A 26,261-nucleotide genomic window follows, 5' to 3' on the forward strand; every position below is an offset into this window, starting at 1 on the left:
GTAAGCTACCGCATCATAGTGCATATGAGATAAATGACGTCAGTATGTAGTAACTAGTTATGATCTGTGCAACCGAAGTAAGAACAAATTTAGTTACAAACTAGCTAGTAGTTTCTAAAAAGTATGGACTTTACATTCCAGTTTAAAAAAGAACTTATGAACAGCTGGTGGAACCCTACCCAGATTTTTACACCAGCTGCTTAAGAAAAATCCAAAAATGTTTACGTGAATACAGAAAATCTGAGATTATACTTTGCTCAGGCCTGTCTGATCATTTGAAGCACAACATGTGCACACACATATGTGTCAGTCGTTGTGAGTAACACATTTGGATGTTTTTCTTGGCTTGTTGATCTTGATAAGTCTTTTATTTTCATCTAAGTTATTTTTGGAAACATGTAAAAATGATATACAGTATGTGTTGTATATTAATCTCATTTTTTTATTTTTTATTTTTAGTTTATCTGTAATAATATATAGTAATATTGTATCTGTAATAATATAAAAACTTTATTATAAATTAATTTTAAAAAGGGGATAATTATATAAGGATCTAGGAATTATTATCATTAGAATTATAAGATAAACTGAACCATTTATACACTGAAAATAATAATAAACTACCTTGAATTGTTCCCATAGTCTTTATAGTCATTAAAGAAAAAAAAATGATGTACAGTAAAAATCCAAATACTCAATATGCAGAAACCATATTAATTTATCAGGTAAAATTAGGTACATTTGATATTAAATTGATTTTTAATTAACAAATGCTTGTGTGTCCTTATAAATCTCAGGATGTTTGATAGTCCATCATGGGAAACACACTAAACAGGAACATACTCTGAGCAGATTGTGTTTGCACTGTCCAACTATATGAAAATTTTTAAGTATGGAAGATCAATATTTATTGTAGCTTACGCTCTAGAGAGCAATGCATCTTTGCATTATTCAAACTAAACTTGATTTGAAGAAATCAATGAATTCAGTGGATCTGTAGTTTTATTTATATATCTTTTTAAGAAGCAAGAAGTTGGACACCGCCGGGCTATCTCCTAAACAACCTCAGGTCTGGCCCGAAGTTCTGATGTATTTGATGCTAGAGGGACACCCTAAATACAACAATCCTGTCAGCCTACAGTCAATCAATAGACAAGCACTTTATTAAAACAAGTTTGCTTTAAAGGGAAAAAGATGCCATGGGGGGGAAAAAAAACTCAGGATAATGAAAATGATTATGGATGTCTCGGGTCTGCTTGAGTACATCACATTTCACTCTGTTTTTTTATTGGCAGAATTATTGATGTGTGTGTGAACCCAATAACTGATTATTGCATGATAACACACTTAGATATGTCTTATCTTTCACTTTGAGGGATTTTAAAGTTCCTGCTAAGGCCAGTGTCACTTTGTTGTCCTGCACCGTTTGTGGAGAAAAATGAATGAATTATGTTTTGCGGAGTAGGGTCTGTTTGCGGACTGCAAGACAGGGGTGTAAGCTGAAGGGGCATAACTTGTAGAATAATACACTTTCCCCAACCCTAAACCTAGCCATCACAGTTATTAACGTCTACACCTTCCCCAACCCTAAACCCAACCACCACAGTTATTAACGTCTACACCTTCCCCAACCCTAAACCCAACCACCACAGTTATTAACGTCTACACCTTCCCCAACCCTAAACCCAACCACCACAGTTATTAACGTCTACACCTTCCCCAACTCTAAACCCAACCACCACAGTTATTAACGTCTACACCTTCCCCAACCCTAAACCCAACCATCACAGTTATTAACGTCTACACCTTCCCCAACCCTAAACACAACCATCACAGTTATTAACATCTACACCTTCCCCAACCCTAAACCCAACCATCACAGTTATTAACGTCTACACCTTCCCCAACCCTAAACCCAACCATCACAGTTATTAACGTCTACACCTTCCCCAACCCTAAACCCAACCATCACAGTTATTAACGTCTACACCTTCCCCAACCCTAAACACAACCATCACAGTTATTAACATCTACACCTTCCCCAACCCTAAACCCAACCATCACAGTTATTAACGTCTACACCTTCCCCAACCCTAAACACAACCATCACAGTTATTAACGTCTACACCTTCCCCAACCCTAAACCCAACCACCACAGTTATTAACGTCTACACCTTCCCCAACCCTAAACCCAACCACCACAGTTATTAACGTCTACACCTTCCCCAACCCTAAACCCAACCATCACAGTTATTAACGTCTACACCTTCCCCAACCCTAAACCCAACCACCACAGTTATTAACGTCTACACCTTCCCCAACCCTAAACCCAACCACCACAGTTATTAACGTCTACACCTTCCCCAACCCTAAACCCAACCATCACAGTTATTAACGTCTACACCTTCCCCAATCCTAAACCCAACCATCACAGTTATTAACGTCTACACCTTCCCCAACCCTAAACACAACCATCACAGTTATTAACGTCTACACCTTCCCCAACCCTAAACCCAACCATCACAGTTATTAACATCTACACCTTCCCCAACCCTAAACCCAACCATCACAGTTATTAACGTCTACACCTTCCCCAACCTTAAACCCAACCATCACAGCTATTAACGTCTACACCTTCCCCAACCCTAAACCCAACCATTACAGTTTTTAACGTCTACACCTTCCCCAACCCTAAACCCAACCATTACAGTTTTTAACGTCTATACCTACTACAACCCTAAACCCAACCATCACAGCTATTAACATCTTTACATACCACAACTTGTAATGATGGAGGTGAGACTAGCGGTCGCTGTTTCTAGTTATCCAAAGCTGTATTACTTATTAAATATTACAATATTAATTTTTTTTACTTAAACCTTTTTTAACGTCTACTCTTTCCCCAAACCTAATCCCAACCATCATAGTTATTAACGCACAACCACCACAAGTTGAGGAGGCTTTTATACTTGACGAGCTTGCCATTGTACTGTTATTTGCAACCACAGGGGGCGATGCCGAGTAGGCTAACTGTCATGACAAAACAGATGAAGTAATCAGCAAGTGGAGTTGCATGTAGACTATATTTTAGCAACCAGACTTCAATAATCCCACAAGTTTCACATGAGCAATAAAACTGTAAAAAAAAATGTGTATTGGCAAAACATAATATGCAGAATTTAATAAGAATATGTTAATTAATAATTACAATGACAATTTAAAATGTTTTTGTTTAATATTGTCCAGTATTTAATACCTTAAAAATATTAAGCGAAATCCATTTATGGCATTTGTACTGTCCACTCACATTTCCTTTTAGAAGAGAAAAAAGTCTTGATCTTGTTCAGGAGAGTGAACTGCACTGTAAGTGTCACAAAAGAGATGAATTATGCAGTCATACTGATAAAACTCCTCAACCGCTGAAAGAATCGTCAAAACAATACACTTATCGAGCCACGTTCCTCCTTCAAATTACTTCGACCATTTTAAATTAACCTGTGCAGGCTTAGGCCATCTTTTGTAAACTCCTCTTCACTTTACAAGGGGAACATTTTTTTGAATTGTGTATCTTATTAAAATTTTCAGGGCTGTGTTGATAAGAGTTGAAGTGAGAAATGTCAGCGGTCCTGTGCTGCTTCTCAGCTTACTATTGATTTAGAAGAAAATTGACATGCAGTTTTGTCGGCATTTGGGCGTTTAGGATTTTTTTTCATAATACTGTTTGGGCTACAAATTTGTTTGGGCTCTCATGCGTGTCGGACATTTTTAATGAGAACAGTAAAATAGCTGGAGTCAGAGGCGGAGGAAACTGATAAACTGTCTTTTGTTTGGAATTACTGAAGTAGAACCCGTTTCTTTCTTTGTGTCTTTTTCCCTCTCTCTGTATTTTACTCTTTCTTTCTCACATTGATGGGAGAATCTTTTTTTTTTAATGCTCCGGTTTGGAAAATAATTTATGAGGTAGAGATTTTAGTATGTTTTTATCTTATTTTTCCACCTTTATTCAGAAACACTCTGCAAGAGTATTGAAAATTGTTCTGATCCAAGTGAAGACTGCTTTGCTTAGAAGTCATTTTAATTAAATAGATTTTATAGTAATAATTTTATGTAATATATTTTATTGATGTAGTATTATACATTACAAATTGCACACATTTGGGTCAAAGACGAGATGTTCTATTTTGTTTATAACATCAAATTATTCTTGTTGTCTTCTGTAAATTATAGCAGAGATGCTCATTTCGGTTAATTTTTCCAACTGAAAAATGCTGCTGGTTAACCGAACGTTAACCATTAACCAGTCAGATTAATATTAGATTATTATTTCATTTTTAAAAATTAATTGACGTGTCTATTTTCTGACACACAAACTATTGCATTTTAAAACACTGATGTATTTTAACCTGCAGGGTTTCCAACAGCAAAAAAAAAAAAGATTAACATAAATAAAAACAATAAAATAAATAGGCTTGCCCCAGATAGTTACACTTGAATTCCAAATTTAAATTACAAATTGAAAACACTGACTGAATCCTTTTTAAGAACCAGCATAGTCTATTTTTACCAGTTACGTTTTTTTTCTTCCATCAATTAAAAATGGCAGGCTACTTCAAATCGATTGCTACATGGAAAATATGCATTTAATTAATACTCAGCTGTAATTCTTGTATCACAAACCTCTGTCCACATTTGTAATAGACTAATTTGAGGGATGTAAACAAAAACAATGTTCCTAACGTATTTTCTGTTTTAAATCTTATATCTCTATAGCTTCTGAGAATCCAAAAAGAGCCACATAATGATAAATAATGTTATGATAGCTGTTTTAACATTAAGTTATGATTGAATCGCCTCTTATTACAGTTATTAAATAGTTTGATAACAAGCAAGAAATGTTTATGGGCCAATGACATGATCACATTGAAATGGTTTATAGAAGATTGTCTTGAGCATCTGGTTTTACCTAAGCATCAGCGCTGGAGTTATCATTATGTAAAAATCAAGTAAATTATTGGATTTGTTTGATTCATAGATTAAGCTATGTATAGGCTATTAAGAACTATTAAAAATCTGTATTTTTTCAAACTGATTTTTAATTTTTTTATTTTGTTAGTTGTACACTTAATCATTAAAACTATATCTGTTGTGTTTGAGCGGTGCAGAGTTTGCGGCTTCTTTCATCACTTGTGCAAAGACACTGAGGTGTTTCTGACGCAGATTCAGTATACAGACAATCACTATCGGGGCTGGTTTGGCATCAACTTTTCTGTGTAACTGTGACCAGCAATATCCTTCTTTCTCTCCTTCAATTTTGCTTCATTGACAAGTATGTCTGTAGTTGCAGATACCAACTGATAATAATGCATCCTTGCAGTTAACAGTTAATCAGTTAATGTGAGCATCCGTAATAGCAAAAATATAGTATTTTATATAAAATATATAAAATATAGTATATAAAAACAAACAGGACTAATATAATGCACAGAACAAAATGTAAAGCTGCATTACACTTTTATTGTTTTTATGTTTGAAAACACTTTTTTTTGTCACTGACCTTTACTAATAATATTATTATTTTAAAATTAGTTGTATCTTTTTTTTGTAATTCCAAAAGTTTGCTACAATAATAAAGTGACTTAAATACTGGCTCAACGCTGCTCAGCTCTACTTTTTCATTTCAGGGATCTTGAACTGCGTTTCCAACCCTTAGCTGATCCGTTGAATGAACAGATAGCATTTGGGATTAGCAGACCTCCTCTTAAGTGATATTAATGTCTCATGGTCATTCGCCAGTGGACCTTGTGAAAAGCAATGAAAGCGTTTGGGTAAATATGACTGCCAAACACATTAGCATTCTCTCCGGCAATTTCCTCTACCAACGCCCTAACATCCCCCTCCCCCGCCCAAACTACACCTACTCCTTCCCTTGTTATAGATTGTGACCGGCGGTAAGAAATGCATTATTCATATCGGCAATGTCGTTCGTTGATGGATGGCTGTTTGAGAGGCCTGTCCGTTAAATAAATCAACAAATAAAAATGCTAATTCTCACATTTCAAGAGGGAGCCTTGCCAAAGTCCCACCCCATCAGCCATCCACCCAGCGTAAGCTCTCTTTCTCTTCCTCGTTCCCTCCAATGCAAATGGGCAGGAGAATTGTCGGATGGCAAATCGATTGCCATTTGCCAAAATGACAAAATGAGATTCCCGGATTGGACGTTACACTATTGTTGTCATAAGTACTGGATGTAAATGAAACCTAGATTCAAGTTTCAGGCTTAAAAGGAAAAGAACATTAAGCTACTTGACCTATTATGATGTCTTGAACTATTTGAAGCATTTTTTTTTATTGTGAGTGAATATTTTAAGCTGTAGACTGACAGTGAGTATTTCTTGTAAGTATCTGTGCATTCGGATAGATGAAGCATACCTGACAGATAAAGTTATGTGCATTTCTTTAAAAAAATCACTTGGCAATATCTATTATGCTACAGAAAATATGATAATAACCAACATATGCAATATTAGCAGAGCAAAATTGCAGGAGTAAAAGTACTGGAATACAGTTTGACAGATTTACCATGCAAAAACAATGTAAGTGTCAACATTAGATGTGTCATGCTGTTGCTGAAATGCAACTGGAAATTGTATATGTGACATGTAGTCAGTTATCAGGATTACATATGGAAGTATGCATAAAGAAGAGGTGGCAGAGTCTTGTTCTTTGGCAAACCCTATTTGGACATTATTTTAAGAAATTGTGGATTCACCAACCATCTTTATTAGGTACTAATAAAGCCAGATCAGCCAAGCACATAGCAGTGCTTTACAGCATGTAGACATGCCTGATGTAAAGTGCCTCAAAATGGAGAAGAAAGGTGATTTTAAAGAACTTGTTGGTACCAGATGAGCTGGTCTAAGTATTTCAGAAACTTCTGATCTGTACATACAGATCTTAAAAGTTTACAAAGACTGGTCAGAAAAAGAGAAAATATCTAGAGAGAAGCAGTTATGTGTGTGAAAATGCGTTGTTAATGCGAGAAGAGAATGACCAGACTGATAGTTCAGCAAGACCATCTCTGAATGCACAAACCTTGAAGCAGATGAGCTACAGCAGAAGATTAATTAAATTTGCTGCTTGTTTACGCTACTTATTTCAAATGAGTTGAAACAACACATTTTTTTAGGACAACTGGTTTTTTTAATCCTTGTGAATTTGTAAAAATAATTGAGTTAACATGATGTGTGCTGGGACAACGTGAAGGAATTGTGTGAAATCCATCATTTTCTTTTTACAGTGCAGGCTCATGATTAGGAAAAAGTTTCCCTTGTTTTAGTCTTGATTTCTGTTGCAACATTTGGATAGTAGATTCTGGAATCTTAAATAGAAAACGAAGCAGTCTATCCATCAGTCAGTCTATCCCACTAGCAAAGTATAAATAAATTTTTAATGCAATGCATCATTGCTCGTCTTTTGCCTAAACAATCATAGAATGCACTATAAAAGAGTCAAATAAAAAGTGACAAATATCAACAGAAATCTTACTCATAAATTTATTTTGTACTTTACTCAAGTTTATCGATTAATAATTAATTATTTTTCCCAGTGATTTCATAAAGACGGTAAGGCTGCATGCTAAGGTTTAAACATATAAAATATATATTTTTTTTAATGCCAGTAGTCAGAACAAGTGTGCAGCGTCCCAGTTTGTCCTAAAAGTATGTATTTTTAAGGAGTATGTAACCGAGTATGCAAACTTTGACATACTACTTCCTCAACAATGGACCATTATGTTGCTTAGTTGCTTTTTCAATCATCTTGTCACATCATCCAGATTTCTTTTATTTTTAATTTCCTACCATATTGGTGATGCAGCAGCAGATTAATCTGCTATTCGCTGATCTTTCATGAAGAGAAGTCTTCAAAGGTGTTCGTATAATTCAGCATATAGAAGTTGACCCTACATGTCTTATAAAAGTTCACATTGTTGATGCTGATGAAAAATAACTCTGAAAACCTCAAATAAATATATTGCAGAAGGTTAGACGTTAAGAATCATTAAAACAACTAAAACCTCTCCAGTTAACCGTCGATCTTGCACATCCTCCATGTTTGTAGTTTGCTAACACTAAAAAACAAAAAAACTTGTAATTCCAATCAAATTTATGTACATGTTAGAGGTTAGAGTACGCACAGGTCTGCGGTTTAAATTCCTACTGGGAATAGTTGACCACCAGGGTAACTTTGAAATACTAACTTCAACAAACTGTAATTTGCGACATATACTAATATGATTATCAAATACTCTTTGTAATGGATATTGTGCAAACCAGAATTGTGAAGCATATTTTGCTAATTGTGAATGGTCGCTACCTCTAGAGCTCAGGGTCAGAACCATAACAGTGGTTAACAAACTGCAGTGGCTTCAGGAGGTCTGTCAAAGGACCAGCTTCTTGGAGGTCTTGGTAAAGTGTGAAGTGAGATCAATTGTTCTGCAGCCCTCAGGGAAGTGGAGGTTTGCGATCTTTGGCAGCAGAACACAATGCAGGATGTGTTCCAAAGCTTCTGTAGGGCACCTTCATGAGTGCCAGCATGAGGAGAACAGGTGCTCAGGAACCCCACAGAGCTACCTGTGTGCAAACATGTGTTCAACACTCTGGGGATCAATCTGTCAGCCTCAACTCATCTTTACAGATTCACCAATTCACTCAGCCCTCACCAAGTCAACCGAAATAGACATTGGGAGGAGGAGTAGTTTTAGGTTTTAAAGAGAGGAGGAGAAGAGGAGGATCAGGGATATCAGATTTTACTTTATACTAATGGGTTTCATAGAAAAGTTATTTTGACTACTATTTTCTACCCAAAGTAAAGCTGTTGGATTGGCAAGCTCCAAAGTTCAGTCATCTGAAAAGGCTGTGATCCATGCACTTGGTTGTTTTCGTGTAAATATGAACGTTTTTCTGATGCGTAGTTTGCAAGTGGTTCAATAGATGCTTTGAAAAGTGAATTCTGTCCGAGTTGTTCATCGTATAACACTCCCCTATTTACCAGTTGACAATGGATGATTTTGATTATTAAAACCTTTTTTACTTAAATTTTTATTTAAATTTCAGTCTTTTAATTTCTAACAGTATGGATACATTTTACTATATTTACTATACTTTACTCTGATCAATGTATTAAAAAAGGGCAATTTAAATTTGGCTGAGAACTTAAGTTAAATGGGAACAGCATCAAATAGACATTAACAAAATGACAATTTTGCATAAATCTTTTGCATTGTTTGATTTATTTCAATGCATTATTTAATGACTAAATAATTATATTGAATCTTAAAGTAATGGTTCACTCAAAAATAAATATTGTCATTTACTCAGCCTTGTTTTCTTGTCTTTGTTAACAAAAAGAAGATATGTCCGTAAAAGTTGACCTTCCATAGTTGTTTTTCCTACCGTGAAAGTCAATGGTTAAAGATTTTCAGCTTTCTTCAAAATATCTTCCTTTGTATTTAACCAACAACAGAAAATTATAAAGGTTTGCAAATACTTGAGGGTGAGCAAATATTAAGTAAATATTTTTTTTGCTAAACTATCCCTTTAAAATCGACAGGTATATTTGTACTACCTTTTCTGCATGTATCAAAAATAAACCCCAGATGGTGAACAAAATTGGAAAAATGTTGACTGAAGCGAATACAATATTTCGTTGAATAATGAAAAGGACTTAAACAACAGATTAAAAAGAAAATAAATACTTTTTATATCAAATTATATACAAAAAATCATTCTGCACTTAAATAGCACAAAAATTCATTAAAATCTAATTTCAAGTGGAGTCTGACATGAGCAGTTGCTGTCTAAACTGAGTGCTCCAAATCAGTCACTTGTAATGTTCCCTCAGTTATGATGTTGTCTTAGAAGGCGGCTACCTATGCAGCCTGTAAACATGTCACTAGATTTGAACCAGAGCTAAAGTGTCGCTCAAGGAGGATGGAAGTTCAGCATTCTGACAACCTTTAATTTCTATTTACTTTTCTTTGAAAACTCATCAGGTGTAGCTGTCTGACACTTTTATGATATCAAAAAGTGTCAGACAGAAAGGAAATAGTGGATAATCATCGCTATCATGGTTGTGTAGCAAATACAGCTTTCACACGTCAGTTGATGACACTGTTTTCTGCCTCTCATAAGAGCTGATACACACACACACACACACACACACACACACACACACACACACACACACACACACACACACACACACAGTTGTGTCTGAATAGCCACTCATCCCTCTGCTGCATGGATGCAAATCAATGCTGTTTAGAATGAGCAGTGAATTATGTTAGCAGCATCAGTGGAGCGTGCTTTAAGAATTCATGTTTTATATCTGAAATGTGCGCGTCTGTACTCGATGAATAATTTATTAAGCACCTCAACTGAGGGGTTGAATCTTTATTAGCTTAATCTTTGTTTATTTATCCTTTTATTTATTTATCTCCTCGCTCAGCTCTTTTATTTCTCCTGCCAAACTAGGGGAAAAAAAAACATGCCTGTTCTTCATACGCAGCCTAAGGCCACACATTTCAAAGCCCGTGAACTCCGTTGTCTAGTCAGATGCAACATTGTTGTTTTAATGTAGGGCAATCTGAATTGTATGCACAGTACAGTGAAAATTATTAGCCTTTCTGTGCATTTTTCTTTTTGAAATGTTTCCTAAATGATGTTTAACAGAGCAGGGAAATTTTCATAGTATTTAATAATTTTTTATCTTCTGAAGAAAGTCCATTTTTGTTTTATTTCGGCTTGAATAAAAACAGTTAATTAATTAAAACCATTTTATGGTTAATATTATTCGTCCCGTTAAGCAGTATTTTTATTTGATTTTTTAAAAAATTTGTCCACAGCAGTGGTCCCCAACTTTTATCACCGCGGACTGATCAAAGCTTAACAATTTTACCACGGCCCGGGGGGTGGGTGTATATAGATTGCTAATTGACCATCAACTGTTTTCTCAGAGTTGCTTGCAGCATTCTATAGATGCTTTCAATTGGGTGAGCCTGGAAGATGTGAGCACATTGTGCCCCTTGCCTGCGCTGCTCCCAGTATGTGCACACAAGCCACACGCCTCCATTAGAAATACTGAACTTGCGTGCGGAAAAGATGTGCTATTTAAACGGCCACTATCATTTGTGATCTCCAGCAGTTGATCTTTTTTTATTAACAAATGTGTTGCGGATCCATACCTTTGACAGTTTGTGGATCCTGCACTGAGCTTTTTCCCTTTCGCAAAGACGTTTTCCAAAGACATCTGTCTGTTTCTTACTCATTTTGCTAGCTTGTGGGTTAAATTTTGGCGATCAAGTGACCAAGATGTAATTGAGAGAATACGGTCATTTTTTTTAAATAAAAGATCATTCAGACTCGAAGAATAAATAAAACGGAAACAATTCATGATTTCTTGTGTGGCTTGGTACCAATTGATCCATAGACTGGTAGCAGTCCGAGGCTCGGGGGTTTGGGACCACTGGTCTACAGAACAAACCATTTTTATACAGTGGCTTGCCTAATTAACCAATCTTACCTAGTTAAGCCTTTAAATAGCACTTTAAGCTGAATACTACTGTCTTGAACAGTACCAATCAAATATTATCTACTGTCATAATGGCAAAGATAAAATAAATGAGTTTGATTGGGGGAAAGATATACAGGGGAGTAATAATTTAGGGGGGCTCATAATTCTGACTTCAATTGTAAATGACTTGTATGTGACTTGAACAGTTTTATTCTGGCATATAAACATTTATGCTGACTCATGATTTTTTTATTGTCAGGTTGGACGACTCTTTGATTGAGCTCCTGGACATTTTTAGTCCTGTTTCCAATCCAGAGACGCACCGAAACAAACCCTCATCCCGAAATACTTTCATCGCCCCTCCATCCTCTAACAAGACCCTTTGCTCTCCGTTTGGGCCCAGCCGATCTGCTCTGCAAGACCTGGAGGAGAGTGAGATTTTAGAAGACATTTTTTTCATCTGTTGAAGGGTGAAAACGGATGCTCAGGTTGTGAAACAAGAACTCACTATTAACCATTCTTGTGCTCTTAATTCTGCCTTATTAGTGACTTAAAAAATGACGGTCTTAATTTTTTGTATTTTTTTTCCTCATGACGTTGCTGTATTCCAGGTTTATTTTTGCCTTAATAAAAATGTGTTTATTAATAAATGGTGTTGTTTATTCAGTCACAGATGGTTGGGCAGCAGCTCCTCAGGCTTTCCAAGGAACTGACGTAGACTGGCAATGTGTACGATTAAAGAGCTTCTCAAGAACAGTTGCTGTGATCTGTAATGTGTAATCCCACTGTCATCTGAACAAATGAGGAATTCTAGTAAGAGTGATTAGTCAGTAAGATGAAGTTAAAGTCACTGCAGCATTTACCACAAAATCATGCAATTCTGAGTTTCTTGGATGTAACGTATTAAGGGTGCATCGATGTTGTGATTTGGAAAACCTGGACTGAATTGCAAAATACAATCATGACAATTGTATTACCTGCAATTAGTGATGGTCATTTATCCAAAAGATTGATTGTAATATTTAAGCCTATTAAAAATTATATATATATATATATATCTATATATATATATATATATCTATATATATATATATATATAGATATATATATATATATATATATATATAGAKATATATATATATATATATATATATATATATATATATATATATATATATATATATATATATATATGTGTTTTACAAAAAGAACAGGGCATTTACAGGCACTTAAAAACTCAATTTTAGGGCTTAAAATAAGACCTTAAATCTACTGAAATATTGTGTTGCTGGTCTTGAATTTTTTTTAACAGGTCTTAATTTTCCTTTGTTCACGTATTGCTATACAATCACTAACAATTCATTTGAGCAAAGATTTTACCTTTTTATTTAAAAATATAATTTAATTACTTTCCTTTCAGTAACATTTGCTTAGTTCTCCATTTGTTTACTGCTAATGATACTGACCTGACCTATATTTTATTATTAAATTATTACTATTGTAGACTGAAGTTATGTTTTGTAAAGACAGCTATGTTTTATTTAAACTTTTAGCATTTTTGTAATTGGGCAAGTGAAAATCTTGTCTTACTAGGATATTCATAAAATCCTTAGCATTTAGTCCTGTATAAGTCTAAAATTTCATTCATTATAGTCTCAAAAATGTCTTAAGACTTAAATTTAACTTTGTGAAACCTGTAGAAACCCTGGAAGGACATTATTTTTTTAAGTCCAACCTTATTTTTGTCAATATTTACATTTTGTATGTTGTTTTTTTTTATATAAAAAATGAGCAAAAAAAAGAAAGAATCTAACAAAAAGCTTTTATACTGAGCCAAAAGAAAGTAAGGCAGGCCATTAATTATTGTAGTTGCATTGTGTTATGTTTTCTTGAAAAAAGCAGATCAAGCTAAATTTTTTAGGCTTTCTAAGCTTTTGTGAAATTTTGTTCACTTAAACTGTATACGTGTAATGGTTTTAACTAACTGGCCATGATTTTTAGGACGCACAATAACTAGACATGAATTCTGGATGCACAATATATCAGCGGCAATATTAGTATTGTCCTATAAATGCTATTTTTCATGTCATCATTTTCGATTCTAGAACAAAATTATTCACACATCTTTAAGACAGTAATCTTTTTTGCTTGCTGCTAGCCACTTTTTATTTTATTTTTATTTTTTGATTATTTTACTGATATTTTAATTTAGGTTAATGTTCAGTGACTTGGTTGCTTTATTTATTAATTTCTTTGTTCATGTATTGCTCGCTAATCTGGCCATTAACACCCATACAATCACCAACAATCCACCTCAATAAAACATGTAAGGGACATGAACAGGCAAGGCAAGGCATTACTTACCTTTTAGTAACATCTGCTTAAAAGTTCTCCATTTATTTACTGCCGATGATACTGACTGGTTTATTTTTCATTATTAGAGTTTTACTATTATAAATTAAAATTCTCTTATGTATAGACAAAATCTTGGTTGCTTTGTTTATAAATTTCTTAGATTGTATGTATATATAAAAAAAAAGGATATAGAAAAGATTTGTTGATTTAATACAAATCAGATCACTTCAAACTTTTCTAAAGTAAAATTTTAAAAATAAAATTAGTTTTTCATTGTTTAAGTTTGCCTTTGGTTTTTGCAATCCTGCAGAAAATTTAGAAAAATTATTAGACTTTTTAACAGCTACTACATTGGCTATCGGCCTCCAAACAAGTTAGTGGTTATCTGTATCAGTCAAAAATTAAATATTGTCGTATCCCTATTCTTCATAAAAACAAGTCTTTAACCAATAACATTGTAGCCAGATAAAACGTAAAAAATAAAAACCTGAAAAAATATTTCAGAGGGCTCTACACAATTTTTTCCCCACAACTCATATTTATGATATATTTCAAAGACATTAACATGTCCCTTCACTTTCCTACTCCCTTGCTTTTCCAATATATGCAGCAAATATGCTTTGATACTTCAAACTAGATCTGCGAATCATCTGTATATGCAATGGGATTCAGCCAAACATTGCTTCAGGGCTATTGGTCTAATTTGATCTGAAGTGGTGTAAAGAAAGTTTCAGAGAGAGGGCGAGTGTGTGTGTGTGCATATAAACCCACCACCTTTGAAGTGGTTTGAGAGTACATCAGTCGTGCCACAAATCCATAAACACACAGAGGAAGAGATAAAAAAAAAAAAAAAAAAAAAGTTGTGTAGACATACAGCAGGAATTGGGACAAGCTTAATGCTGCTTTATTCTACACTGTGCTTTATTACTGGGCTTAAGCGGAAACGCGTCATTCAGTAAAATTACAAAAGAGAGTCTAGGGACCAGAGAAACGTGGAGTTGAGAACAGGGCAGGAGCTGCGGCAGCACTTCCACCGCTAATACAGCTCAATCTCATTGTGATAGGCTTGGCAAAAATCCACAGATACTACCCAGCACGCTCAACTGTGCTCAAAATGTCTGAATTTTTTTCTTCTTTTCATTTTACTGCATTGTTTCTGTAAGTTCAGACTGTTTCTGATGAGTTGAAGACAGTTAGTGCTAATGAAGAACGGCTATAAAACCAGAGTTGCTGAGAGTCTGATGGATTAGTGCAGTTTTTCTTCCATGTTTTCTTTTTTTTTTGTTTCTTTCCAGTGTGTTTGGAAAAAGCAGTGAAGCACATCGGAGTTCTGACAGACGCATGGAATCGCAGAACAGAAGAAAACAGCAGACAGTTCTAACAGGTGCAGCAAAAAACTTTTGACACCAGTCCTTCATGAGTTCTACATTCTCCATAAAGGATTACCCTGATTCTGCCAGTTGCATTGTTCCATTGGGTCTCACGATACAAAAAACATGTAAAAATATACTTTTAAAAAAGCATCTCGAATGACAAAATGATATTCAGAGTGGATACAAACATATTAATAGCTCAAAAATAATAAAATAAAACAATAATTTAATAAATGACATAAATGAAATACATAAATAGGCAAATAAATACTCATGTTGGCAGCAGTTCCAAAAGTGACCTTAAAATGTTCTGATCGAATCTGATTGGCTTCTCGTACGTTTCGTAATCAACCTTACAGCCATACTGCATCTCTAAGGACTAGAGTTTACCTGCTTTTAATTCAGCTTGTTTTGTCTTTAAATTGTCATCCAGTCCTTCTAGATAGAAGTAAAAGACTATAAAATATGCAAACCTATATACAGAGGAACAGAGCAAAAAAGAGAAAAAACATTTACAGTATATTCAGCAGTTCATGTATATACTTATATATATTTATAATAAAACTTCTGTCGTCTTTGTCGGTTTTGTCAACTTTACACTTTTTCCAGATTGCTATGTAAACAGTTGCAGCTGAAAACGGTTAACGAGGAGGAAGATGATGAGCGAGAGAAAGACGGAAAAATCCAACAGACGGAATGCATATCCTGGCAAACGATCCTGGAATACCTGAATGATCATGTGTCGGAAAGATCTAAAAAGGCAAGATGCAAACATTCTCGGAACACGTCAGAAGCGAATTCCCCTTCGAAATGAGGTGAACTATCTACTGCTTGTTTCCCCCCCACTGAATCTTCGTTTATATTTACAATAGTGCCATCTTGTATAATAATAATAACAATAATAGAGCAGTTGCAAAGCATAACCAAAAGTCGTCCTTAAACGCGAGAAAATCGAAAACCTCTTCGAAGCGGCACATGTAAACACGCAATGTGATGCGGATTCTGACGATACTTGTGCAAAAACGTACATAATGCCCACTTCATTGTAACCGTAAGCAGAACACGTCGAGTGGGTGTTTTTCGGTAAATGGCGGTGTCAAGCTGCACAGGTTTGTCAACAAATATTTGAAGGCTTCGCAGATAGCTGTAGCTATAGTAGTCGTGTTTTTGTTTCGTTTGCATTTTTAAAAAGAAGTCGAGTGTTTGCGTTGTTTTGACATCATCATAATAATGAATGGCTGCTAGCGGTGTCGTAGCACAGTGCTGTCAGGTGTATGGACGCACTGCAGACGATTCGACGACGCATGCGCGAACGCGCGACAAAAAAAACGCCAATAACGTTTTTGTTTTTGTTTGTTTGCAAATGAGGCGGGAGGCAGATATGTCCATATTCTGTACTAACGATCCTGATTCTCTTTAAACTCTCAAACGAGAGGAGGCCTTTTTGCATTTGTAAGTAGCATATACACATATATACACAAATTGAATCAGTTTTCTTACCCTTGAACTTATGCTTTTGTATGTGTCTGTGTTTGTTGGCGGATAAGGAACGTGATATATATATATATATAGGATCGAGAGGAATGCCTGCAGATCGCAGCTGCCGATTTTTGAGATATTTTTTTCTCCCAGTGGTAAAAGTCCAAAGCAGAGCAGTGGTTTCAAACTCCAGCTTAAATCTACAAAAAAATTACAGCTCTACATATTGAATAGCCGCTTTCTATATATACACACATATAAAATATATGCATATAAATACATATATGGGTTTTGGGATTAATATCGTATGTATCCATATATATGCTGTACAAGTGCATACATATGAATACATATTGCTCGAATGTCTGCTATACATATACATATCGTATGTACGTTATATATATAAACAGGATTGTTTATCTCAAACCTCTTTAAGATGGTCTCTTAACTACAAGGTCAGGACGTAAGATAGAAAAGGTAAGGCTGCAATATGGAACAACCCTTCCCATGCACCCTTTCTCTCACCACAGAGAAAAACTAGAAGAGAAATAAAAATAAATATTCTTCATTTTGAGCAGTAATTGTAAACTAGCGAAGTGAACGGCCTCAACGGGCCATCAGAAATAGTTCTGCCAGTATTCAAAAGCATATCAGCAATCTATATGTATGCATATAGTCATATATGTTCTTTTTATACATATATCTTTTTTTTTCTTTCTTTTTTTCTTCTTAAATACAACTCTTAAACCGATTGGCACAGCAAGAGATGCAGTGGTCCGATTATGTTACAGGAACAAGTCTTTTTTCGTTTGTTTCTTTTTTTGTTCTTTTCATTTGTGATAAAAAGGTTTGGTCATTTGGTCCCTACACAACTAAGGAATGACAGGTGAGTCTCCCAGCGGACGCAGGCTGTGCTTTATGACAGCCGATGCCGCTGGAAACGGACAGGCACTCCAAGAAAAAAAGTTGGCCATCCCGAGTCGAAGCAAGTTCGTGTCCTGAATTGTCACATCCTTCCAAAAAGTTCTTTCAAGTTTTTTTTTTTTTGATCCTTTTTGTTGGTTTCTAAAACAGTTCTTTAAAAAGTTTTCCCAAAGACGTCTTCAATATTACATGATTCCCATCTAAAAGTCTACCGTAGTTTTAAAAAGTGTTTTTCTTCTTCTTCCGTACTACTTATTCAGAGCCTTCCAAGGGCTGGCATTGTTTTCCTTTCTTTCTTTTTTTTCTTTTTTTTTTAAATATATACTTTTGTGTTGGTCTTCAGTAGTGTCCAGTGGTCCTGCAAAATAAGGGCTCGGGGGTTTGGAGAAGGGAGTACGGTATGGTCCGGTAACACCGCGGCTCCCCTGAGTTTAACACTGAAGTCCAAAAAAAAAGGTCCATTGAGCCTCGTGGTGGTGGTGGAAAAATCACACGGCTCCGTCCTCCTCATGTCCCGCTTCAGTTCTATCCCCAGCCCCAATGATCTTGATCTGTTGTGATTTCAAATACATTTGGCATGTTATCAACATGTGTTCCAGCTCTACAAAACCTGTGGAGGAAACACAAAAGAACATGAGTATTTAAAGTCAGGATGAAATGAGTGTGCATGTTACATTTAGTTGTTTTTCATCTTTAAAAAAACTGTCAGAAAGTGTAAAAAAAAACACTTCACACCATTTAACATTTGTGCATTAATTAAAAAAAAGTCCCCTTTACCTAAAAACCTAAAATAAAAGTATCACATTATAATATATTTTTTACACTTTAAAGATTTCTTTAACATCATCAGTCCTGAGGATTGCTTTCAAAACATTTAAGGATTCATTTTAAAATTTTAAATCTTTTGGTTGTGCACTTTTGTTTTTAATAATGAAAAAAAAAAAAAACCTAAATGTATAACCTTCTATGTATTATAGCTAAATCTAAGCTGATTTTTAAAATTAATACAATTAAATAAATGAATCATCAGAAACAATGTTTTAGTGCTAAATATTAGTGCTAATTATTAGTCACAAAAAAAAAAAAAAAAACCATTTAACATTTGTGCATTAATTAAAAAAAAGTCCCCTTTACCTAAAAACCTAAAATAAAAGTATCACATTATAATATATTTTTTACACTTTAAAGATTTCTTTAACATCATCAGTCCTGAGGATTGCTTTCAAAACATTTAAGGATTCATTTTAAAATTTTAAATCTTTTGGTTGTGCACTTTTGTTTTTAATAATGAAAAAAAAAAACCTAAATGTATAACCTTCTATGTATTATAGCTAAATCTAAGCTGATTTTTAAAATTAATACAATTAAATAAATGAATCATCAGAAACAATGTTTTAGTGCTAAATATTAGTGCTAATTATTAGTGTCACAAAAAAAAAAAAAAAAAGAACAAAGTCAGGGTGCCCCCACTCCACCAAACAAAACATACAAATTATTCAATATTTAAAACTCTAAAATCCAAAACCAATACACCCCATTACGTAATTTTAGTTTAATGGCAAAGCAACAGAAAAAAAGGTTTCTTGATGTACACATCCTTAATATAAACACAAAAATATATATTTCATATAGGAATAGAATTCAATTCAATTCATCTTAATTTCATCACTCTGCTGCACAACTTGAACATTATCAATATCATGTGACAGTATTAGGTCTTAGGTATGATAATGGCGATGAGTAGGTCCTGAGACACGCTGTGTCACTCCAACAGAGGCTAGTATGTCTAAAGACCAGACTGTTGTGTCATTTTCATCATCTATATGAATAGTAAATTTAGGGATGGCTGACGTGAAACTGACGTTTCGACACCGCGTTGAGATCCCGAAGCATAAGTGTTTAGAAACACTGCACCGAAGCGTCAATTCCGAGTTTTTTGCTGACCTGCTTCCATCATCTTTTAAAAGTGACTCGTATCCGATCGTCTGCATTTACACAGCACACGGCAAAGGTGCAATGACCAGGAAAAAAAATGTATTTTTGCTTAAATAGTATTGGGATGAAAATATTGCTGTTTTATTGTGCATGTTTTTGATGGCACTTTTTTTTTTAACCTGGTATGAAATACTTTTTTGCCAAAATATATGCTATCAACAGCCAAAATTTTTACAAAAACTGAAATAAGACAAAAATGTTCTTAAATATGCACAGAAGATAACAGGGTCTTTTTTATCCTAAATCACTTAAAATATATAACATGTCTATATTATTATGTTTAGGGCTAGTTTATTGCTTAAAAGTTGTTTTTCTATTTGTGGAGTAAAATGACAAAAGCGCTGATGAATGTTGTTTATGTGTGAGGTCAGATGAGCACGAGCTGTATTGTCGTCTGCAGAGGCAGAGATGCTTCACTAGCTGTGTAAGTAGGTAATAACTTGTCCCAGTAAAAGGCATCAGCAGGGTAAATTAATGACACAGCATTGATTTTCCATCTTCATTTAGATGAGGAGATGTGAGATGATACGTGATACATGGGAATGACTGATCTTTCCCCCTCTGCCAGAGTGGAGAAAGAAGAGGTCCTATTTAATATCATACCCTGTTATACTGCAGACTTAACATCAACATGGAACGCTAAGCCGTCTTTACTTATTTTGGTTAATGGTGACTTTTTAGACTTCATTTTGATTAGACTTCAAGTTCAGATCTGTAAATCTTATAAGTGAAACTTTTTAAATCATGAAATAAAAACAATTGTGATATTAAATTAGAAATGTTTATTTTTATTTTTTTGTTATACGGTGAATCTGAAAATCAAGAAATCAAGTTAACTAGTTGAAACTGAAATGTGAACAATTGTTAATTGTGAGATTAAAAAAAGCAAAACTTACCATTAAAAGGGGGAAAAAAAAGTCAGAACTGCAAGATATAAAAACTCAGAAACCTGATACATTAGTGTTTTTTTGTTGTTGTTGGAAGATTAAACAATACGAATTTAAAATTGTGAGATACAATTGTAAAGTGTGAGATAAAAAAATCAGGGGCTGCACGTTGGCGCAATGGGTAGCACGGTCGCCGGTTTGAGCCTCGGCTAGGTCAGTTGGCAGTTTTGTGTGGAGTTTGCATGTTCTCCCCATGTTTGCGTGGGTTTTCTCCAGGTGCTCCAGTTCCCCCTACATGTCCAAAGACATGTGGTATAGGTAAATTGGGTAGCCTAAATTGTCATAGTGTGTGTATGTGTGTGAATGAGTGTGATGGATGTTTTCCAATGATGGGTTGCAGCTGGAAGGGCATCCGCTGCGTAAATGCTGGATAAGTTGGCGGATCATTCCTCTGTGGCGACCCCGGATTAAAAAAGGGGGTCCCACTTTATATTAAGTGGCCTTAACTAATATGCACTTACACAGGATTTAATAGTTTGTTACAATGTGCTTATTGTGTAAATACATGTATTTATTGTGTACTTATGCTTGATTAAATACCTGTATGTAATTACATCTGTAATTAACTTTTGTAATTACTTTTGTAAATACATTGCTGACCATTCCCTACACCTTAACCCACCCATAAACCTACCCACACCACCAAACTTGTCCCTAACCCAACCCCTATCCCAACTCAAGAGCACCACAAGTGTTCTCAAATACTTTATGAACACAGTAAGTACATTGTATTTATTTTTTGATGTAAGTACATAGTATTTAAGGACACTTAATATAAAGTGGGACCAAAAAGGGACTAAGCCGAAAAGAAAATAAATTAATTAATGAGATAAAAAAAAAAAAAAAATCTAAATTTAACAAAGACTCAGAATTGCAAAGGAAAAACATACAAAACTGCAGGGGGGAAAATTATAATAAAAAACGAACTGTGATATAAAATTAGTAATTAACTTATGTGGTTGAAAAATAAAAAATGAAAAATAAAATTAAATTCTAAGATTGCTAAATGTTTTATAGAATTATATAATATAAATATAACATAATATTACACGATACGTTTTGATATTTGATTCCTTGCTGAATTGAAAAAATGTAGTATTCTAATAAAAAACAAAAATAAATAATGAGATATAACCTGAACATTTGCAGAAAATGAAGTCAGGACTGAAAGATGTAAAAATGAAAGATGTTTTGAGATAAAAATGTCTGAACTGTCATAAAAACAAGCTTCATTTTCTTTTAACCTCTGTGTTGTATCCTGGCCCCTAATAGACCAAAATGACAGCCAAACAATTGTATTTTATTGTTTATAAATGGTGTCGTAAAAGTCTTTCCTCTGAGAGAGATTCTTTTCAATGAATAAACTCACAAATTTTACTGATTCTACTTTCTGACATACAGCGGGGAAAATAAGTATTGAATATGTCACCATTTTTCTCAGAAAACATATTTCTAAAGGTGCCGTTGACTTGAAATTTTCACCAGATGTTGGTAACAACCAAAGATCCACATATGCTAAGAAAACAAATCAAATTAGTTCACAAATTAAGTCATGCATAGGCCCACACGGCATCTGTGCATGCAAAATTCCACAGATTTTTAGCCTATAATTAATTCTGTTTATTTACTTGAGTAAATGTATGTAAATCTACATTTATTCAGTTTTTAAATTAATTTCAGTAATATTATTGACTAATATGAAAATGTTCATCTGACTTATGTACAATAAAGTTTGTAAAATCATATTTTTTTGTGTGATTTAGTAGAGATATTATATGAGAGACTTGGTTTGTTTACCAAATAAAGTGGATCTAATCGGATTTGCATTTTAAACATTAAATAAAAGTTAAAAAGATCTTATTTTTTATTTCACATGTTAAGGGTTTAGTTATGATACTCCCAAAATAATTTAGCACAAATCCACAGATTTTTACCAAAATCCTCCGCAAGAAATAACAAAAAACGTCTGCAGATTCTGTCTGGCCCTAGTTAAGCGTAATAAAACAAAATGCCACAGGGGAAAAGTATTGAACACATGAAGAAAGGGAGGTGTAAAAGACGGTAAAAAAGCCCAGACAACAGCTGAAATTTCTCAGTAGTTCTTCAGCAACCCTCTGCCCTTCGTCATTGTAAATTAATAACAGCTGCTTCAGTCCAACATCTAAATTAGCTGGATGATAAAGATTAAGCCAGGGTGAACATTTCAACAAGACATTTCCAAAACACAGCCAAAGAAACTGCTTTAATGAAAATGCCTTAAGAGAAAGAATATCAAGCTGTAGAATGGCCCAGACAATCACCTGATTTAAATCCAATATAGAATAGAAATGAAAGATCAGATTTGATAGACGAGACCCACAGAACCATAAAGATTTTCACACTTTGTTGAAGTCTGTGAAAAACTCACACCTGAACAATTCATGTGACTTCATTCTCCATATGAGAGTCGTCTTTAAGCTGCCATCACTTTTATATAAAGTATTAAATACATTTTAGTAGTTCAGTACTTTCTCCTTGTGTCATTCCATTGTTATTACATGTGATTTATTTTTCAGATTTTTTTGTTTTGTTTTATTTTTATGCAATATGCAAATATCTTTACATATGAAAACTAATTAAAAATAATTTAAAAATAATTAAAATTTTAAGGTTATATATATATATATATATATATATATATATATATATATATATATATATATATATATATATATATATATATATATATATAGGATATATATATAGGATATAGATATAAAGGATTAAAATATTACAAAACATTATTTTCTAGGCTACGTAAATATAAAAAACATACTTTCAAGCCTTCTTCATTTTGGGGGGCTTTTTCAGTTTATTCATGACAATTTGCTTTTGTATAATGTTATTATTATTAGCAGTATTATTTATTATACGCATATTTATATTTGTTTTATTAAAAACAAGCTTAGATTAAGGCATAGCATGTGTATTAGGATATAACTCAGGTTTTTGAGCACACTTCGTTATTATTGTTCATTTATTCGTTTGCTGGAAATTAAAACTGAGTTTAGAAATAGTTTTAAAACAAATCTTTGTGCTTAACAAATGAAATTACTTATTTTTAGGCTAATGGATATCTGTGCGTACAAGGTTTTCCTATTCACGAGAGCGAAAGTGAAAGTAGATAGTGATGAGGCCTTATCTCTCATTGTCGCACTGCAGATGCTCTGTTTAACTGTTTTCTTGCTAGTGAAATGCTCAGTTTTTCCACTTACACTTACTTTACGTCATGAAAATAGCAAATGTGCCATGGCGCGACGCAACTGACTCTTAAAGGGAATGGGAGATGAGACTCTGATTGGTTTATTCTCAAAACACACCTATAACTCATTAAGAAAATAAGCTCAACCCTTTTAGACCATGCGCCACGGCGCAAAGCGGATTTTTCCTTCCTTATATTAGTAAAAGTGGATTCTGACACGCCCCTAATGCGTTTGCGCCCTGCTCTTTGCACTTTGCGCATGGATCGTCAAAATAGAGCACCTCGTGTCTTTTATTCTGACCTGTCTTTTCCCTGTGCGCAGCGGCGGCCTTCACCCCCAGGGTCAGGGGTGTCTGGGGCTCGGGACGGGGCTAATATGGGCGGTTGGCGTCCTTTGGCCTCTTCAGCTGCACTTTGAGTCTCTTCATGCCGATCTGAAAGCCGTTCATGGACTGGATTGCGGCCTGAGCGCTGCCCGGGTTATCAAAACTCACGAAACCTGCAGAGCAGAAAGATGGAGACGGCAGGTCAGCACCAGACGCATGAGCACGAGCGTGTGATGGACAGATGGACATTAGAGATGATCCAGGGAAGGTGGAGTGAGAAAATGAGACCAGAAATGAGTTGATGATAAAGGATGAGGTGAGTGTGAAATGAGGGGAGGAAGGGAAGGGGAGCAAATGAGTGTACTACAGTCATCGTGACACGTTTACCAGGTACATATTTCACAAATCAACAGATATGCACAAAGTCAATCAGTACAGTACAACAGCATACGTGTAATACACAATAATCAGAAGCACAGAGAACATGCACAACTACTACATGATATCCGCTCACTCCTAGCGTTAGCGAGAGGCTAATGCCTTTTTTTATGATGTGGAGTATTTGAAAAATAAAAAATATATATAATTTGACCGGATAATATTCGGGTGTCTCATAATAATGTCTTGTAAACATAACTTCTAAGATGCTGAAATCTGATTGAAAACTTTTTATATATACAGTAGTCAACATTCCTAGCCGATCAACAACTTTCATGAAATTTGTTGGGCCAACACCCATTGTTGTCATAAATGAGATAAAACCTTTTTGATCAACTTGAGTGTTGACTACTTTATGCTGGGATGTTTAATTAGCAGTGATGCTGGTTATTTTAGTACAGGGATGCCCAAACTAGGGCCCGCCAGCCAAAGTTGGCCTATGGTAACCTTTGATTTGGCCCACCATCCCATCTGAGAAGAAAGGGAGAATGATGGGGATGGTTTAGAGGTTGTTATTTCAAATTGAATGTAACCTTTTATTTGTTTATTTGACCGTTAAACAACAAACGGCTAACTGAAGTTAAATGTTTCAATTTAGATACCGTAGTTTAGTTTAAAATGTACATAACTGACCCGACGGCTAGAGGACAATGCAGAGACTTTGGTAAGGCAGGTTCTGCTAATGTATTCGGCACGGAACTCCACTGTATTATGAATGTGATTTGTTTATGTTTTAAATATTTTAAAATAAATTAGGAAATGACCTATGGCAACTTTAAATAGTTTAAATAGTTTGGTATGTTTATCTTTGGCCCATGACTCTCACGGATGTTTGGTTTTTGGCCCTTCATACAAAAAAGTTTGGGCACCCCTGTTTTAACATTTATTTTTAACAAAATGTCTATTAGCTTTGTTGCTAGTGTACTAAAGTTGATAAAACACTTTATAAAATGATCAGTCATAAATTGTTATTCATAGTAGTAATAATAATATAATAATTTATGTTTTACAATATGCCATTTTCTTTTTTATTATTCAGTTATTTGTCTGGAAGGGATGGTCCAAATATTGATTGTAGCCTGTATTAATTAATAATAATCAATAATATTTGTTATGTTATTATAATCAGGGCTTGACAAATGGGGGTAGATTTCAGCTGTGGCGGGTTAGACAGTTGCTCCCACTTGCCACTTTGGCTGGTTGGAAATCAATTTTATTTAATTGTATTTTAATTATAGTTTTACAAATAAAGATGGCCCAATATGCATACGCATGTGATCTTAGTTTTGAGCAGGACTTTTATCAGCATGACTGATAAAAATAACTGTGTTCGCAGGAGCAAATAAAGCAGGTGATAAAATGTATGGCTAAGAAATAACCAATTATTTTTGGTGTGGTCAGAGATAAATTAAATGATTAATGGTAAATCCTTAATTTTGAGCCCTGAAAAGTCATGTGAAATAAAAACGAATCGCAGTGTGACACTATGAAACCACAACCCATGTGCTCATGCACATTGAGCAAGGTCAAACACAACACAAAGTACAAAAGTATGAAGTAATTTTAGCATGTCAAAGTCAAATTTATGCAAATAAAATAAATTTTCCCAACA

General features: G+C 34.5%; 2 protein-coding genes and 1 long non-coding RNA gene across 56 annotated transcripts in view; 2 read left to right on the plus strand and 1 right to left on the minus strand.

The window, feature by feature from the left end:
- The window catches only part of zgc:162344, a 37,973-nt gene extending 25,752 nt beyond the window's left edge, over positions 1-12,221 (plus strand). For 5 of the 10 annotated variants that reach the window (XR_012396570.1, XR_012396569.1, XM_068215913.1 and 2 more), the window contains exon 11: positions 11,831-12,221. Coding sequence is in view for 8 of the 10 variants with exons in the window: in XM_068215913.1 (XP_068072014.1) it covers positions 11,831-12,038 (208 nt within the window). In the remaining 2 variants the exon portion in view is untranslated. 10 annotated transcript variants of the gene reach the window in all.
- A 1,350-nt stretch (positions 12,222-13,571) lies between these two features.
- On the plus strand, positions 13,572-18,101 carry LOC141379999 (uncharacterized). The gene is made up of 2 exons (XR_012397192.1): positions 13,572-15,310; positions 15,909-18,101. It is a non-coding gene; the product is annotated as an uncharacterized lncRNA (long non-coding RNA).
- The window catches only part of celf4 (CUGBP, Elav-like family member 4), a 257,804-nt gene continuing 246,372 nt past the window's right edge, over positions 14,830-26,261 (minus strand). For 44 of the 45 annotated variants that reach the window (XM_073934465.1, XM_073934456.1, XM_073934464.1 and 41 more), the window contains 2 exons: positions 24,187-24,384; positions 14,830-18,312 (listed from right to left, as the gene is read on the minus strand). In XM_073934465.1, coding sequence (XP_073790566.1) covers positions 24,257-24,384 — 128 coding nt within the window. In that variant the 3' untranslated portion in view covers positions 14,830-18,312; positions 24,187-24,256. The remainder of the gene's footprint in view (positions 18,313-24,186; positions 24,385-26,261) is intronic. The other variant, NM_001002562.2, reaches the window with a different exon arrangement.

The sequence above is a fragment of the Danio rerio genome, chromosome 21 (assembly GCF_049306965.1).
Source record: "Danio rerio strain Tuebingen ecotype United States chromosome 21, GRCz12tu, whole genome shotgun sequence".
NCBI classification, from domain to species: domain Eukaryota; kingdom Metazoa; phylum Chordata; class Actinopteri; order Cypriniformes; family Danionidae; genus Danio; species Danio rerio.